Genomic DNA, 14,309 nt, shown 5'->3' on the forward strand with positions numbered 1-14,309 from the left:
ATCATTATCACGGATCATCAGAGCTTGATGACGAGCTGATCATTTGAATCAGGTGTGTTGGAGCACTGAAAAACACTGATGTTAGGTACAATTTAAATGTGCTGAGCTGTGAGTCTGTTAAAAAAATATATGAAACGACGTTGCTTTGACCTGAACAATGAGAACGTGTTTCTTCTCTCCTTACTCACTAGAAACACAGATCACTACTGATTCATAAATTCAAAATAACATTTCATTGGTGATGTTGAACTATTAACTTTGTGTTTAAAGATAAAATGGTTATAAATAGGATGTTTTTCAGATCATCAGAAGGACAGTCTTCAAAGCAAACCTTTGCTTTTTGGGGCGGTGTATGTGTAGTTTTTGGGAAGTACCTTTAATCAGAAGAGAAAAATCTTTGACTGGTTTTCATGCCTAAACAAACTATTTATTTTCATGACTGAATAAATCTTTTAAAGAGTCTGACCTGAAAGGACAATGCAATATCATACTGTTTTACTTTGTTTATATGTGGCGGACCCTGCCACCTTTCTAGCTTCAAACCGTGTTCTGGGGACCTTATTTTCTTCTCAGAAAAGCTTGTTTATTCAGTCATGTAATTAATAAACAGTTCTGAGTTTGTATTATTACCTCATTAATATTGTAAATATTACCTTTCTTAGTTTCTAAATGTCTTTTCCTAAACTACATAGTGCCCCTTTAACTCTTGGAGCCAATAAACATCAGCCACTGAACAAAATCTCACTTGAACAGATTCTTAAAAGCATCCCTCTTTCCAAAGACTGCTTAATGTTCGATAGTAAAATAAGAATAATAAAGTAGAATTTCTGCTAAAACCATTTATAATTTAACAGTGTAGGTCAGTGTATGTGTTGCCACTCAGTACCTGAAAAGACATTTTGTTAAGTCGTATACCAAACTAAACTGCACCCACTTTCCATCGCCGTCCTCGTGTATAAATAAATGTCCCATTGTGTTCAACAGTGCTTTAAAAAAAGAAACCACAATCACTGGCAGGAGAGGCTATTATTTATTAATATTATGTACAATTATACCGTCGTAATGTCCAGATAATACATTGACAAAGTCAAAGTATGAATACTGGCTCCTGCTTCATTAAGATGTGTCTTATAATGCTTTTATTTTCCACCCACCTCCTGAATCTCAGATTCTTCATTTTAATTTTTTTTTTTTCTTTTTGTTAATTTAACTTCATCAATATTCTCTATTAATAATCCTTAAAGTGTATCTGAGGCACACAGGGAGAACATGAATAAAATAAGTGTAAAAAACTGAATCAAACCAAAGCTTAAGAACAGATGTACTGAACTGTATGCGGGGGTACGTATCTATAAAAACAGTGACTACATGATGTGTGGAGCCAGATGAAAATAAGAGCTGATATTTTCCTCCGACTCTGTCCATCATCGGTCCATCCTGCCTGTCAGTGGTTATTTGTTTTTCAGTATTAATGGACTCACATGATTCTCTTCAGCGGCCGCTCTTCCTTCACATTAGCATCACTGAGATATGTGTGGTACCGAGACAAAAATAGTACAGAAATATTTGTCTGAAGTGCATTTTGGACTTCATTGTAAACAAAGACAGAATTGTCCAATAACGTCTTCCTCCCCTGTTTTAACTCGAGGAGCAGTGTCTCTCAGGAAAAAGTGTGTGTTTGTGTGTGTGTGTGTGTGTGTGTGTGCGTGCGTGCGTGTGTGTTAGACGTGTTAAAAGGCTTTAGGTTATAGTGGCATTTGTGTATTTTTATTTGAGCAGCTGACGATCCAACTGTATTTGGTCACATTTTTACATTTTACAGATCGTGTGTGTGTGGCTGTTTGTGTGTGTGTGTGTGTGTGTGTGTGTGTGTGTGTGTGTACTGTAGGCTCGCTGCTGTGCACTTAAATCAGCTGTAGGTAGTGTGTGCGTGTGTTCAGCTTGTGTCGTCTTGTCCTGCATACAGCGTGTGTGTGTGTGTGTGTGTGTGTGTGTGTGTGTGTGTGTGTGTGTGAACTCATACCTAAGTCATATATATTATGTACAGTACAATGTTGCAGTTTGTCTGTTGAATCTTACATACAGTGAATACAGGGTGCAAACTGTGGCCCAAGATGGGAGCGGTGTCTGTCTGTTGGACGCGCGTGTTTGTGTGTGTGTGTGTTTGCGGTTTATGTGCATGGCTCAGTTCCAGATCTTAAGGAAGCTATCCCAGGACCCGGTGGACACCGCCATGCCGTCATCCGTCACGCCCAGACAGCTCACACGATTGTCATGGCCGGCCAGGACTCCTGCAGGAGGGACGAGGACGAACAAAAGAAGACTTGTTACTGTCAAATGTTTTGCTCTCCAGGCTGTGGGGAAAAGTTTTTTTTAAAACCACACAGAACACAGCGACCTAGTGTTTATTACGGCTTCAGCTTGCAACAAAATAAGGCATGAGGCGAGTGGATTCATTTCTAAGTCCAGCTAAAATCCCCCCGAAAATAAATCATGATGAAATCGTTATGGTTATTTTATGTTGTATTTTGTCAGTACAACTCCCAGTTACAAATCACAGTTTTTGTGCGTACCATCAGACGACTCTGGAAACATTACAAGGATTATTGTGAGTTTTTGTCTTTCTCACGTAGGAGTGTGTTTGACTCATAACTGCTTCCTTTCTAACTATGACTTATTGTAACATTTTCAGTGACATTAACCGATTTTCATGCTCTTATTAAAGGCTTGCATTTGGTTTTTCTTCTACTCCAACAGTGAAATGTCTTTTGCTTCCAGATACATTTCCCTTCTTAGAAACATAAATCCATACGGCTTACACTGATTAGTTCATTAGCAGGAGAGCAGAGCTCCACAGTGCTCAGCATGGGATATTTTCGTATCACCTCCATCTTCTTAACCATATATTGCAGTTATCTACATTACCCAGAGATGAATTTGAAAATACATAACTGCACTTCTTTTTTATTCATGCACACAGTTTTGCATTCCTTTCAGAGGTTAATTACGGGGATCAACCGATATATCAGCCGGACATCAGTATCAGCCGATATTCAACAAATAAGATGACATTCATCAGTGACTTCAACAGATGTTTATCTGAGGTGGCACATCAATGATGATCGAATTTGTGCTCTTTAAAAGATGATGTAATGAACGGCTGACCCGTTCAGTTATGTTTTTTAACTATGAGGATTTCTTTGTTTCCCTGGCACAAAAGGCAAATAAACAACAACAAAACAACATCAGCAGCACCTATCGGCTAAAAAAATTGTTATTTTAAATATTGGTATCAGCGCATCCCCAGTAAATTAGTCGCTGGATTGGATTTTCAAATCAAACATTATGTCTTAATCAAATTCTGTGTTGCAAAAATCAGAGAAAGGAAATCATGGTTTTCAGTTACTCATTTTGTAACAGAGAGTTGGTTTTTGAGCAAAATTTAGCAGCTGAAGGTCAGACACCAGTCAGTTTCACTTTGCAGAGACAGATATGGTTCTGTGTGGAGCTGGAAGTACCTGTCCATCCAGTCTGGCTGTTATATACTGTTTTATAGCTTTGGTTTCAGTGTTTATACATGTTTTACTAAAATTCTGTCATCATTATTGATTATTCAATTATGCTGTATCAACATTTTACTGTTTATCATTATTATTTCAATAATTTTTTTATTCTATTCATATTTTTTTAACTATGATGATTTTTTAACGCATAGTTTTTTATAATTTCATTGGTATTGCTTGAATGATCTTGCTTCTTTATATTTTATTATAATAACAACCCACATTTTATTGCTGTCTTGGTGTGCATTAGTCTCAAAATCCATTTTTTATATTTTATATTTTAGTATCCCATCTTTTTTCAATCTTTTGTAAAGCACTTACACAAAGTTGCTGTGTAATTGAAGGACAGTTTGAGCTGATGGTGAAGTGTTCAAGCTGCACAAACACACACCAAACACTACAAAGCAAAGCTACAAACATATGAAAAGACTTGTGATGTCTCAGGTCAGTAGCCTCATAATGAATCCAAACCTCACTTTAGCTTCAGGTTGAACCTCTTTACTCATCAACATCAGCTGTTTCCTGTTCCACCCACCTGCTCTGTCTCCCTTCATGGCGTCCCAGATGTTGCAGTTGAAGTCATCGTAACCGGCCAGCAGCAAACGGCCGGAGCGTGAGAAAGCCACGGAGGTGATGCCACAGATGATGTTGTCATGGCAGTAGAGGCTGAGCTCCTGGTCTGCACGTAGGTCGAACAGCCTGCAGGTGGCGTCGTCGGAGCCTGTGGCGAAGGCGCTGCCGTTGGGAAAGAACTGGGGAGGAGCAGAGGAAGATGGATGAGAAGCAGGAAGTTCCCACTATACTGACAAACAGAAACTAATAGAGTGCAAGTAAAATGACTCTTATTGGCTCTGCTCTTGGACTGACTGTGATCAATCTGAGTGACGCTCCCCACTTTTACGTACTGAATGTGTCCCACCTGGTGCACCGTCAGATAACCTGTGCGGTGCATCAGTCCGGACTCCACCTGGAGATTGCCTCAGTCGGAGTCCGGACTGATGCAGGATGTTCAGATATGGTGTTAATTGATAATCTTGTTAATCCTCTAGCATGCTCCCAGTTTAAATCCCTCCCAAAGCTGGAGACAAGACAGCGTGTGACGTCACCGAGACAAATCCCAGAGCTGCTCTGTTGAGAGTGTATTAGACAGCACACGGGGGGGCAGACTGCCACTTAAGATGCCAGCTGGGTTGACAACTAGTGAGTTATATGGAATTTAAATTTCTAATAGGTCTGTTAACAGACAGCACATTATGATCACTGGGTTTAGGTTGACAGTCAGATTTATTACTGGCATTACAAACCATGTCTTGATTGTTTATTTATTTTCTTTCGCCCCAAAGCTCGCTTTACTATCCACTTTTTTTATAAACGGGTTGGCAAGACCGTGAATAAAATACTTGGCTATAGTTTTAAATGGGTGCAACATAATTTCTTTATTTACACAGATAAGAGCTTTTATTTTTTAACTTCTCTTAGTTGCTTGTAGCCCTCTTCCTGGATTTGCGTGTGGTTTATACATTGTTATCAAAATATGTCAATCCACAAGTTTCCTGGGGACGTTACTGGGGAAAAGATAATGGCTGATACATCCGGTGCTCAGATCTTAATAACTGACTCACCAGCAGCACTTTCAAGGTTTCAGAAGCATTAGCTAAGTGGGCTAAGCAATAAAAATAGTGTTTGTGGTATTCTCTCGATGAAGTCGCTAACCTAGATCTTCATGAATGAATGATATGCTGTACCAATCGCTTTAAGAGAAAGAATAAACGTCCGGTTACCATAGAAAATGCTGGTTCCAGTAAATGCCCAAGGTATCATGGGGGCTCGGAAAAAGGTGGATAAAATATAATATTCCAAAAAACAGAAAAGAAATGATTGAGGTTTCACTCATGAGTGTACTGCACTTCATGTGTAAAAATGGACGGAGTGCCCCTTTAAACTGTGATTCCGTTTAATAAAACAGTATGGATAGAGCTACGTATTCGACACCTTGTCGTTGCCCTGAGCACACTCACACAGATGGCGTTGATGTCCGACTCGTGGCCTGTGAAGGTCTGCCGGCACATGCTGTCCCTGATGTCCCACAGTTTGACCGAAGCGTCGCAGGCTCCTGACACAAAGGTGCGGAGGTCGGGCGACAGGGACAGACTCATGACGTCTCCGCTGTGGCCCGAGAAAACTGTGGTCTGCTGACTCGTCTCGATGTCCCACAGTGCACTGGGGCAGAGAGGGCAGAGTTAAGACACTGATCAGCTCAGGAAAACATGTTTGCACATCTGTGTCTGGATCTGCGCGGCTCACCATGTGGTGTCTCCTGAACTCGTGATGATTTGATTGTCATCGATGAAGCGGCAACATGACAGGTAACCTGAGCGGAGAGAAAGCACAGGTGTTGAGTTTCTGTCGTGGAGCTGGATGAAACTTGAATATTAAAGGTGATGAGCTCTCTTTTTGGAGTAGGTGATGGTAGATATGCATTACTAACATCTACTTTAATACAATAGGGACAAAAAAAGAATATTTTTGTAACAGTTAACTAATGCGCAAAATATCAGAGCAAGGGTGGAGAAAATATGTGAATTACACACATTTATACCTGGCAAATAATTCATGATGGAACTGGTTATCATTCTTTCTGATGCGCTTGCAAAATATTTATGTGAAATGCTACTTAGTACATGCGCTGACCCTAAATCATTACTTATGGTATATAACTTATACCCATTATTTAATTAACTATCATAACTATTATTTTATTCATTTAAATGTTGTATTTATCTTTCCGACAAAGAGCACTGTGATACACCCACCAATAAAACCCATGTATCGAAGTCTCATTCATGTAAATGCACAATAATAATTAAAGTTGAATCTCACAACTCAGAGCATCTTTTGTCTGGATTTTAACAGCTGATCAATAAAAGGACATTGATTAGAGGGATATTAATGTGAGGGGGACACGTTCTCTCCATCCACACTGGAAATTACAGTCTGACATTAGAGATGTCTTTATATTAATTTGTGTCTCATTTGGAAAAAATTACATTGTAATTGGCCCATCATCGTTGTTGCTAGTTATGGAAGCTCATTGCCGCCAATGTGGCGGGAAAAATAAAGATTCCGTAAGTCATCACAATGAGAAACTTTCTCTAAACAATAACTTAGTATCCCAAATTAACTACTCACCTATTTCAAAATCATGACTTAGTATCCAAAAATAATGACTTGGTTTCCCAAAATCATGACTCAAAATAATGAGAAACCTTCCAAAAATAGTCAATTACCTCAATGATATGAAATGAGTCCCAAAGAAGTCATTTAGTATCGCAAAATGTATCGCAAAATGTTGAGAAACCTAAAATAATCAGACACATAAAAATAATAAAATTGAGAGATACTAAGTCATTATTTCCAGAAGTTTCCTCATTCCAGCGACTTTCTGGTTCTTATTTTTTATCAGATTGGCAGAAATGGGCTTCCACGGCTTAAATCACAGCGAGTAGATTGTAAACGTCATGTCCTTGTGCTCATTGGCAGACAAAAAAAACTTCAAGTCACATGAATAAATTCATTTAGAACAGAATTGTGTTCAATCTAATAACGTACAGCAGCACAGCAGCTACAGTGTCACAAATCAGAGTCTCACAGGCAAGAGTTGATGTCTCAGCTCATTAAGACTGTGTTGCCCTGCGATTAATTAACCATGTAAATGAAATCTTCATTGTTTAGCGGTTTGGGAGCGGAGCTTTCCCACGAGGCTCGGGGACTGGTACATGCTCGTTTGAAATGTCTCATCAGTTCGACTCGCAGAAAGAGTCACACAGAAATAGCTGAGAGTGTCAAGTTCTCTCACCTGTGTGGCCAGGTAGTTCCCTGCTGACCCTGACGTTGCCCTCACGAGTCTTCAAGCAGTAGATGGAGCAGATATTATCGAGGCCTCCGCAGGCTACGTAGTTCCCAGAGGGGGCGTATGCACAGGTCATCACCCAGGAGGAGCGCAGGGGGATGGCATGTATCTATGAAGGGAGAGATATTTTAGGCAGCAGACATTAAAATGTTAGAAACCCAATGCAAACCCTTAATAAGAGCGTAAAATTGGGTTAGTGCCAACACTAAAAATCGGATGCTAATGCCACTGTAAATGTTACAGTAAGTCATAGCTGTAAAGGAAGCAGCTATGAGTCAACCACCCTCACACTACAAGAGAAAGACTTTACTCCACTTTCACTTCCAGTTCGGACGGAGGCCAAGTGTGACTATTTACCCAGCTGACGAACTGAGGAGGAGAACCATTCAGCTAACTCTACCTTGTTAGTGGTGTAGCTGTCCCAGACGATCAGTTTTCCATCCTGAGAGGCGCTAACCAGAAGCCTGCGGAGACAAACATTCAAACATTGATGGACATTCATTTCGGCTTAATGTCAAAATGTACGCATTAATGCAAAGCACCAGAACAGTCAAATGCTTCAAAGCGTCAAAGCCAACAATATAAAACGTTTGGTGCAGGGTAGACTCACCTTGAGTCTGAACCCCAGTGCATGGCGTAGATCTTAGCGAGGTGGCCCCGGAGGGTGCGTCTTGTCCTCATCTGAATCCTCCCCACAGGATCCAAGCCAGCAGTTATCTGGGTTAGAGAGGAGAGGTTAATCAAAGTTCAATTAGTTCTAATGAAATTCACCCTTTTTGCTAATAATAACTGTGTGTGATACGGGAGGCTCCAAGGGAAGTTTCTTTAAATTTTATGGAAGCTAAGACAAACACAACACAGGAATAGCTAACATCCCATGTCAACTTAGATTATATGAATACATTTATATTGAAAAATGCATTTAAAACATCATATTATTTGGGATTTGGAGAAGATTTTCACTTCTAGTGAATTCCCAGGTCTTCAAAACCTGCCAAGTTTCTCCCAAGAACTGATGGTCACCAAACCATGGTACCCACCAGAATCAAGATTCATAGACATTTATTACCTCCGCCTTTGTTGGTTGGATGGTTGGTTTGTCAGCAGGATTACACAAAAACTACTCAACGGATCTCCATGAAACTTGGTGGATGCATCTTGGCCCCCAACAGTCCCCACCAACATTTGGTGTGGATCCAGATACAGGGATGGATTCAGGAATTCTTTTCTCACTCCCTTTAACATTGCGAGGTTGGGCGTTTTTCAACATTTCTATTAATTTCTCAGGGTATAATGCATGGATCGTGTTGATAAAGAAAAATCGGGCGTATTAAGATGGCGGGTATCTATGAGCGAGTACAATTTCATGTGGATCCAAATGAAAATCAGGCAGATTTAAATGTTTTATTTGATAGTGGATTAGGTGTGATTGAATTAAAGGAAACTTATGTATGAATTACTGTAAGTCGCTGTAAGACAAAAGCGTCTGCTGAATGCCCTAAATGTGAATGTAAATGTTAACTGTTGGGCCTTGGCGGAGGTATGCACTCTACTTGGTCCCACTCTAGTTATACCTACGCGTCTCACTTCCTGAAACATTTGGCGGCACTTACCTGTGTCAGGGTTGAATCCCCACATGCTTTCCTGGCATCCTAATGGACATAAAAAGTAATTACACAACAGCTAAAAATATCAGCATCATTCTGCTAAAGGTGAACTACACGAATATTTGACTTACTCTAATCTGGTTCCTTAGCTGCTCTGCCTCCTGACGAAGCTGCTCCAGCTCACTCATTTTGGATTTGTCCGAGCCTGTTCAAACATCACACTCTGATTTACATAAAGTATCATCTGAAAAACTCATAAAAATTACTGCCCGTGTATATATTAGGGAGGCCCGCTGAGATTAACATAGTTTTGTGCTTCCATAATCCAGTAATCCAGGAATCCGCTCTCATCTAAAATGAATCAATTAGGTAAAATAATTTACTTAAAATACTGTTCGTGGCAGGAAAGAGATAATAATAACATAAAAAACACACATTTTAATCTCTAAGGTTTACTGAACCCACACAGTGCGAAAAAACCTTGTAATCTGTTTATGCCTGGTTTAACTGAGGAGAATAATCTGAAATGACTAAGCTGCTATCGAGCAGCCAGCATCGCAGATACTGCGCGAACACTCCCTTTAAAGCTGGGGGAACTTATCACACTGTGCACTTACAGGTCGTGTATCAAGTCAGAACTTGTGCTAATGCTAGACACAGTCATCTTTATTTCCTGTCATCTGAGGCTGTACTGTGGTTCCAACACTGGCAGGAGATGTATCCTTCAGCTGTGGGCCAACTGGGGTCACACACACACACACACACACATATATACACACACACTGTACAGTACATCACATCGCGCTTTCAGTAGGAAGCAGCATTTCCTGCTCCTGATAGGAGCACAGTTACACATTCAAACAGCCTCCCGACACAGGGCGCTTGTATTTGCATTTTTGAGAAGATTCAAATCCAACGCTCTGCAGCAAACATGCATACAGTGTACGCTGCAGAGGAAGAGCAATTAGCTACAGTAGGTCACTGTTCCCTGGAGGGACCTGCGACCAGATGGATCACACGGCGCTAATGGAAGCCAAAAGGGGTGCATCATGGGTCTCAGTCTCCTGGCACAGCTGCTCATTTAGCCAATGAGGAGGAGAAATGCTGAAGGGAGGGGGAGGGGGGGGGGGGGGTTGGGGGTGTGGAGAGATCAGGCCTGGATGGGTCCAGCCAGATGCTCAGATGTGGATGTTTTTTCGCTGCCTGTGAGCATCAACTGGGAGGACGTGCAGGGAAGGGTGTCAAAAAGACTCGCATATCGCTACACACTCCACCAGGCTCAATCCTTCATGCTGATGTAAATACAGTGGACCTGGACGTCTTTGAGAAGCATGTGTTATAACACAAGCAGACAAGAAACTCAAAGAACAGGATGCCAAGTGTGAGTGGCCCCACCCCTCTGGATGCACATCTGATGTGCAGCTCCACCAACATGGCATGGCTACATCTGCATCTGGAGGAGGAGAGCCGAGCCCGTGCATGTTAGGAGGGGTAAAATGTTCATGGAAAACGAGAGGCTCTGGTTAACACATGCAGCAGGCCAGGGCTGAAATAAAAAGCCGCAGTAGAGGAACAAAGATGCAGGATTTTTGACACCGCTGTGTGCAGGATTCAGACAGGCAACACAGGCCCCTACCAATGCAGGCTACATCACATATTGATCAGCAGCACAGAGAGGCTGCTGAAGGCCCTGACCACATCTTGTTTCAGAGATCGGCTCCTAGAATGCGGATGTAGCTAAGTTAATTTAGTCGAAATGATGCCATGAATAGGCGCATCATCACCCAGCCATCTTACGCTCAATGGGGCTGGCCTACAGCGGCTGTCACAGCATTGATAATGGGCGGCTACCTGTTAATTCTCCCGATGATTTCGCTGCTTTCTTTCTCTTTTCCTCTTTCCTTTTTTTTTTCTCCCCCTCCTGAAGGCAACGTCTTCCAAATCCAGAAAAAAAAAAAAAAAAAAAAAATCCCACTATGTGTCTTTATCACGCATTAGAAGCAAAAGAGAGAGAGAGAGAGAAAAAAAACCACCACAAAGGGAAGAGATGCAGCGAGGAGGAGATCCACTTCAGGCTCCGTGTGTCACGATGAGGCTTGCCTCCAAATCCTTCAGCAAACAGGCGATCGGAGGAGGGCTCCGCACATTTCCATTTCTCTGCTTTAGCGGAGCTCCTGAAAAAGATGAGATCTGCTGCTGCTGCTGCTGCTGCCGCTGCTGCCGTCTCCTCTCGTCTCCTCTCCGTCTCTTCGTCTCTCTTTCCTCTGTTTTTTTTTTGTTTTTTTTTCACGCCCGGCAAGTCAACAAAAACATATTTGTCCGCGTAAACAAACACGATGGTTGAGCGCAGATCGGTGCCCCGGCCCGCATCAAGGACTGTCCATTAAACACTGCTCGGTCCGTTTTTACTCCGACTCTGCTTCTCGTGACGTTATCCTCGTTTCCTTCCTCTCTCTCTCTCTCTCTCTCTCTCTCTCTCTCTGGTTTCCTCCTCCCTCTTCTGCCACCGACACTTCATCAGGACACAGTCAGCAGTGAATTAGGCTGCTGAGAGAAAATCTGCGAAGGCTTCGTCTCGTTTATAAAATTAGATTTAAAAAGAGAAAGAAAGAAAGAAAGAAAAAAGTCTCCTGGCTGCAAGAAATCAAGCCATCAGTGGATGAGCTGTGTTGGTTTCAGACAGGCGGACCCCTCGGTCACTTTATCCACACGGTTCCTGTTTTTTTCTTGTTTTTTTTCTCTCTCTCTTCTCTTCTGAATATCATCATTCAGAAACAGGCTGCCAGATCACGCGGTGAGCGCTTGCAGAAGGATCCTCAAATCCGGGCATGAAGCATGTTTCAACCACACCCATCTCTTAAATACTGCTAAATCCCATGACCCCCCTCTGATCAGACCACTCTGCAGCCAGGCTCACACACACACACACACACACACGCTCCTCCAGTTGATCTGCTCATGAGCTGGTCCTGTAGGTTGAGGCCTTTCAGATAAAATGTGTCCATTTATGATTATTTCATGGTTTGAGTGGTGCAGCACGATGAGGGGAGAACAGTGTGTGAAAGCATCAGGGTTGTAAGTACCCAAAAGTCAAACCTGAGTAAAAGTGAAGATTTAGTGTCTAAATATGAATTTGTTGAAGGTGTCACCTCCTGGAGTTGCAGTGGTAAAGTGGGCCTATCTGATATTAAAGGGTACGTTCACCCCAAAATGGAAAATTCAGTCTTGATCTCAGCCGATGTTGACGGAAAGTCGGGTCAAGTTTCGTGGTCCACAAAACATTTCATGAGCAGGAGTGTCCCAAGATCCCAAAATTATTATTCGTGCACCCACTTCAGATCAGGTGCAGTGAAGATTTCCCCTTGAAAAAGGTTGTAAATAACAATAACTCCAGATTCTTGGATTACATCAGACGAGCTGTATGGAGCCATATATATATATATATATATATGTATTTTTTTATTTACGTTTAGAAACAAGTCCACATCTACTTCAATTGTTTTGGAAAATGCTGCAGGAACTTATCCTTTAGTTGTACTCTAGTACAAAAAGTAATTTTCTGGCAGCACAGTTACTCAATCAAAATAGGTTACAAGTAAAAATTAGTCTCTACATATACGTTTATGTACACTGTGGGTTGGATCCAATATTCAGCATTTCTCTGATTATCAGTGTCTGTGTGTTGTTGTTTTTTATTGCCAATGATATAAGAGCATTAAAAAAGTACAGTATTTGCCTCCATAATGTTGTGAAGTGGCAGTAAAAAGTAGCAGAAAACAGAATTACTTGAGTAAAGTACAAGTACCTCAACATTGTACTTAAGTACAGTACTTGAGTAAATGTACTTACTGGAAAGCCTGGCGCATGCATGTTCATCCTCTCTGCTTTGAATGGGAAATTTCCATAGGCCAACAGATAGGCTGCACATCTCCCTGAACGAGACATCAGAGCATCAAGAGCTGAACTGAAGGATGGCTCATGTGACATTTTCACATTTGTCCACTGAGACTGATTGAGTTAGTGAGACTGAGGGCTCACAGAGATTTAGTGCAGGGTGTTAAAAATAACTTGTGACTCAGAATTCCCCCAAAATTGTATTAAAATTGTGTCCTGAGTCCTGCCATTGGTCTGTCTATGGACAAACTCTAGGATTTGTCACAGTTTTTAAGGTCCCCCCCCTCAACACGTGTTTAGCTTTTTGTTACTTCACATGACAGTTTGACCGTCACCGTGCAGGATGATGTACAGTATGTTTGCATTACACTCATTTGCTGAAGGGGGAAGGTTTTGCCACACACCTTAAATCGCGTATCAGCTGCGATTCCTGGCATCACAGCTTGTCTGGAGGTGGTTGGCGGTATGAAATTTACGCCACTGTTGTATATTTCTTAGAACTTGACATCTACCATGTCTGTATGTCCGTCTCTTCTAATGCAAATACATTTTTAAACATTTACTGAAGAAAATGAGGCGTATTATAACAGGTATTATGGAAATTAAATGTCAAACAGTGAAAACTATGTGAAAATAAAAATTTAATTGAATTACTGCGTTTCGTGTTAATTTTTACTCAAATAACACACACGTATGGAAAATGACTCTGCTAATGTAGAAAAAAATTAACATTTTCAAGTTTACATCCATATTTTAAAAAAGTCCTCTGTAGGCTTCCATACTAATGCTTCTGTATTTCTTTATAGGTGACTTTTGTTGTCAGAGAACATTAGATTTTACATTTATGTCTGCTAAGACATAGTTACAGTATTAGAAACCATTTGTTGAAGTACTGGGAGCTTGTGATGTCTCCTGGAGGAGATGCTGCACGTCCAACAAGTGGTTGACTGACACTTTAGACCCTGCCCTGCTTTTTTCTCTGTGTTGTATGATGTATGTTTTTACATTTGCCTGGAGTGTGTTGCTTTTGATATTTGTTTCTAATGTATTGCTTTTATTTTTTATAAATATTATTATATTATATAAAGTGTCTTTGAGTCTCATGAAAAGTGCTATATAGATTAAATGTATTATTATTATTATTATCATTAATATTAATACATTAACCCCCTAGTTATTTTTTTTTTTACCGCTGGTTCGTTATGTATGCTTTGATTATAGCTCTTCTGTGGAAAAATGTCATTATATAAATGAAAACTTAATTTCAGGTAAGTCCTGCAATTTGTAAGGCAACAATTAATGACAGTTTCAGAGTGAACAGACACTTCTTAACAC

The 14,309-nt window shown here is 40.9% G+C and overlaps 1 protein-coding gene across 1 annotated transcript; it reads right to left on the reverse strand.

Annotated features, from left to right (window-relative positions):
• Nucleotides 1-1,011: 1,011 nt before the first annotated feature.
• gnb2 (guanine nucleotide binding protein (G protein), beta polypeptide 2) lies at nucleotides 1,012-11,737 on the reverse strand. Its single transcript, XM_084374123.1, has 10 exons — nucleotides 10,932-11,737; nucleotides 9,212-9,285; nucleotides 9,087-9,125; nucleotides 8,084-8,190; nucleotides 7,874-7,937; nucleotides 7,420-7,582; nucleotides 5,868-5,934; nucleotides 5,582-5,783; nucleotides 4,099-4,315; nucleotides 1,012-2,291 (listed from the first exon to the last, which is right to left on the reverse strand). The coding sequence occupies exons 2-10, from the start codon at nucleotides 9,266-9,268 to the stop codon at nucleotides 2,185-2,187; spliced, it is 1,023 nt and encodes a 340-aa protein (XP_084230249.1). The 5' UTR covers nucleotides 9,269-9,285; nucleotides 10,932-11,737; the 3' UTR covers nucleotides 1,012-2,184.
• Nucleotides 11,738-14,309: the final 2,572 nt, after the last annotated feature.

This window comes from Pagrus pagrus (assembly GCF_965226575.1).
Source record: "Pagrus pagrus genome assembly, chromosome: 14".
Taxonomy (NCBI): Eukaryota; Metazoa; Chordata; class Actinopteri; order Spariformes; family Sparidae; genus Pagrus; species Pagrus pagrus.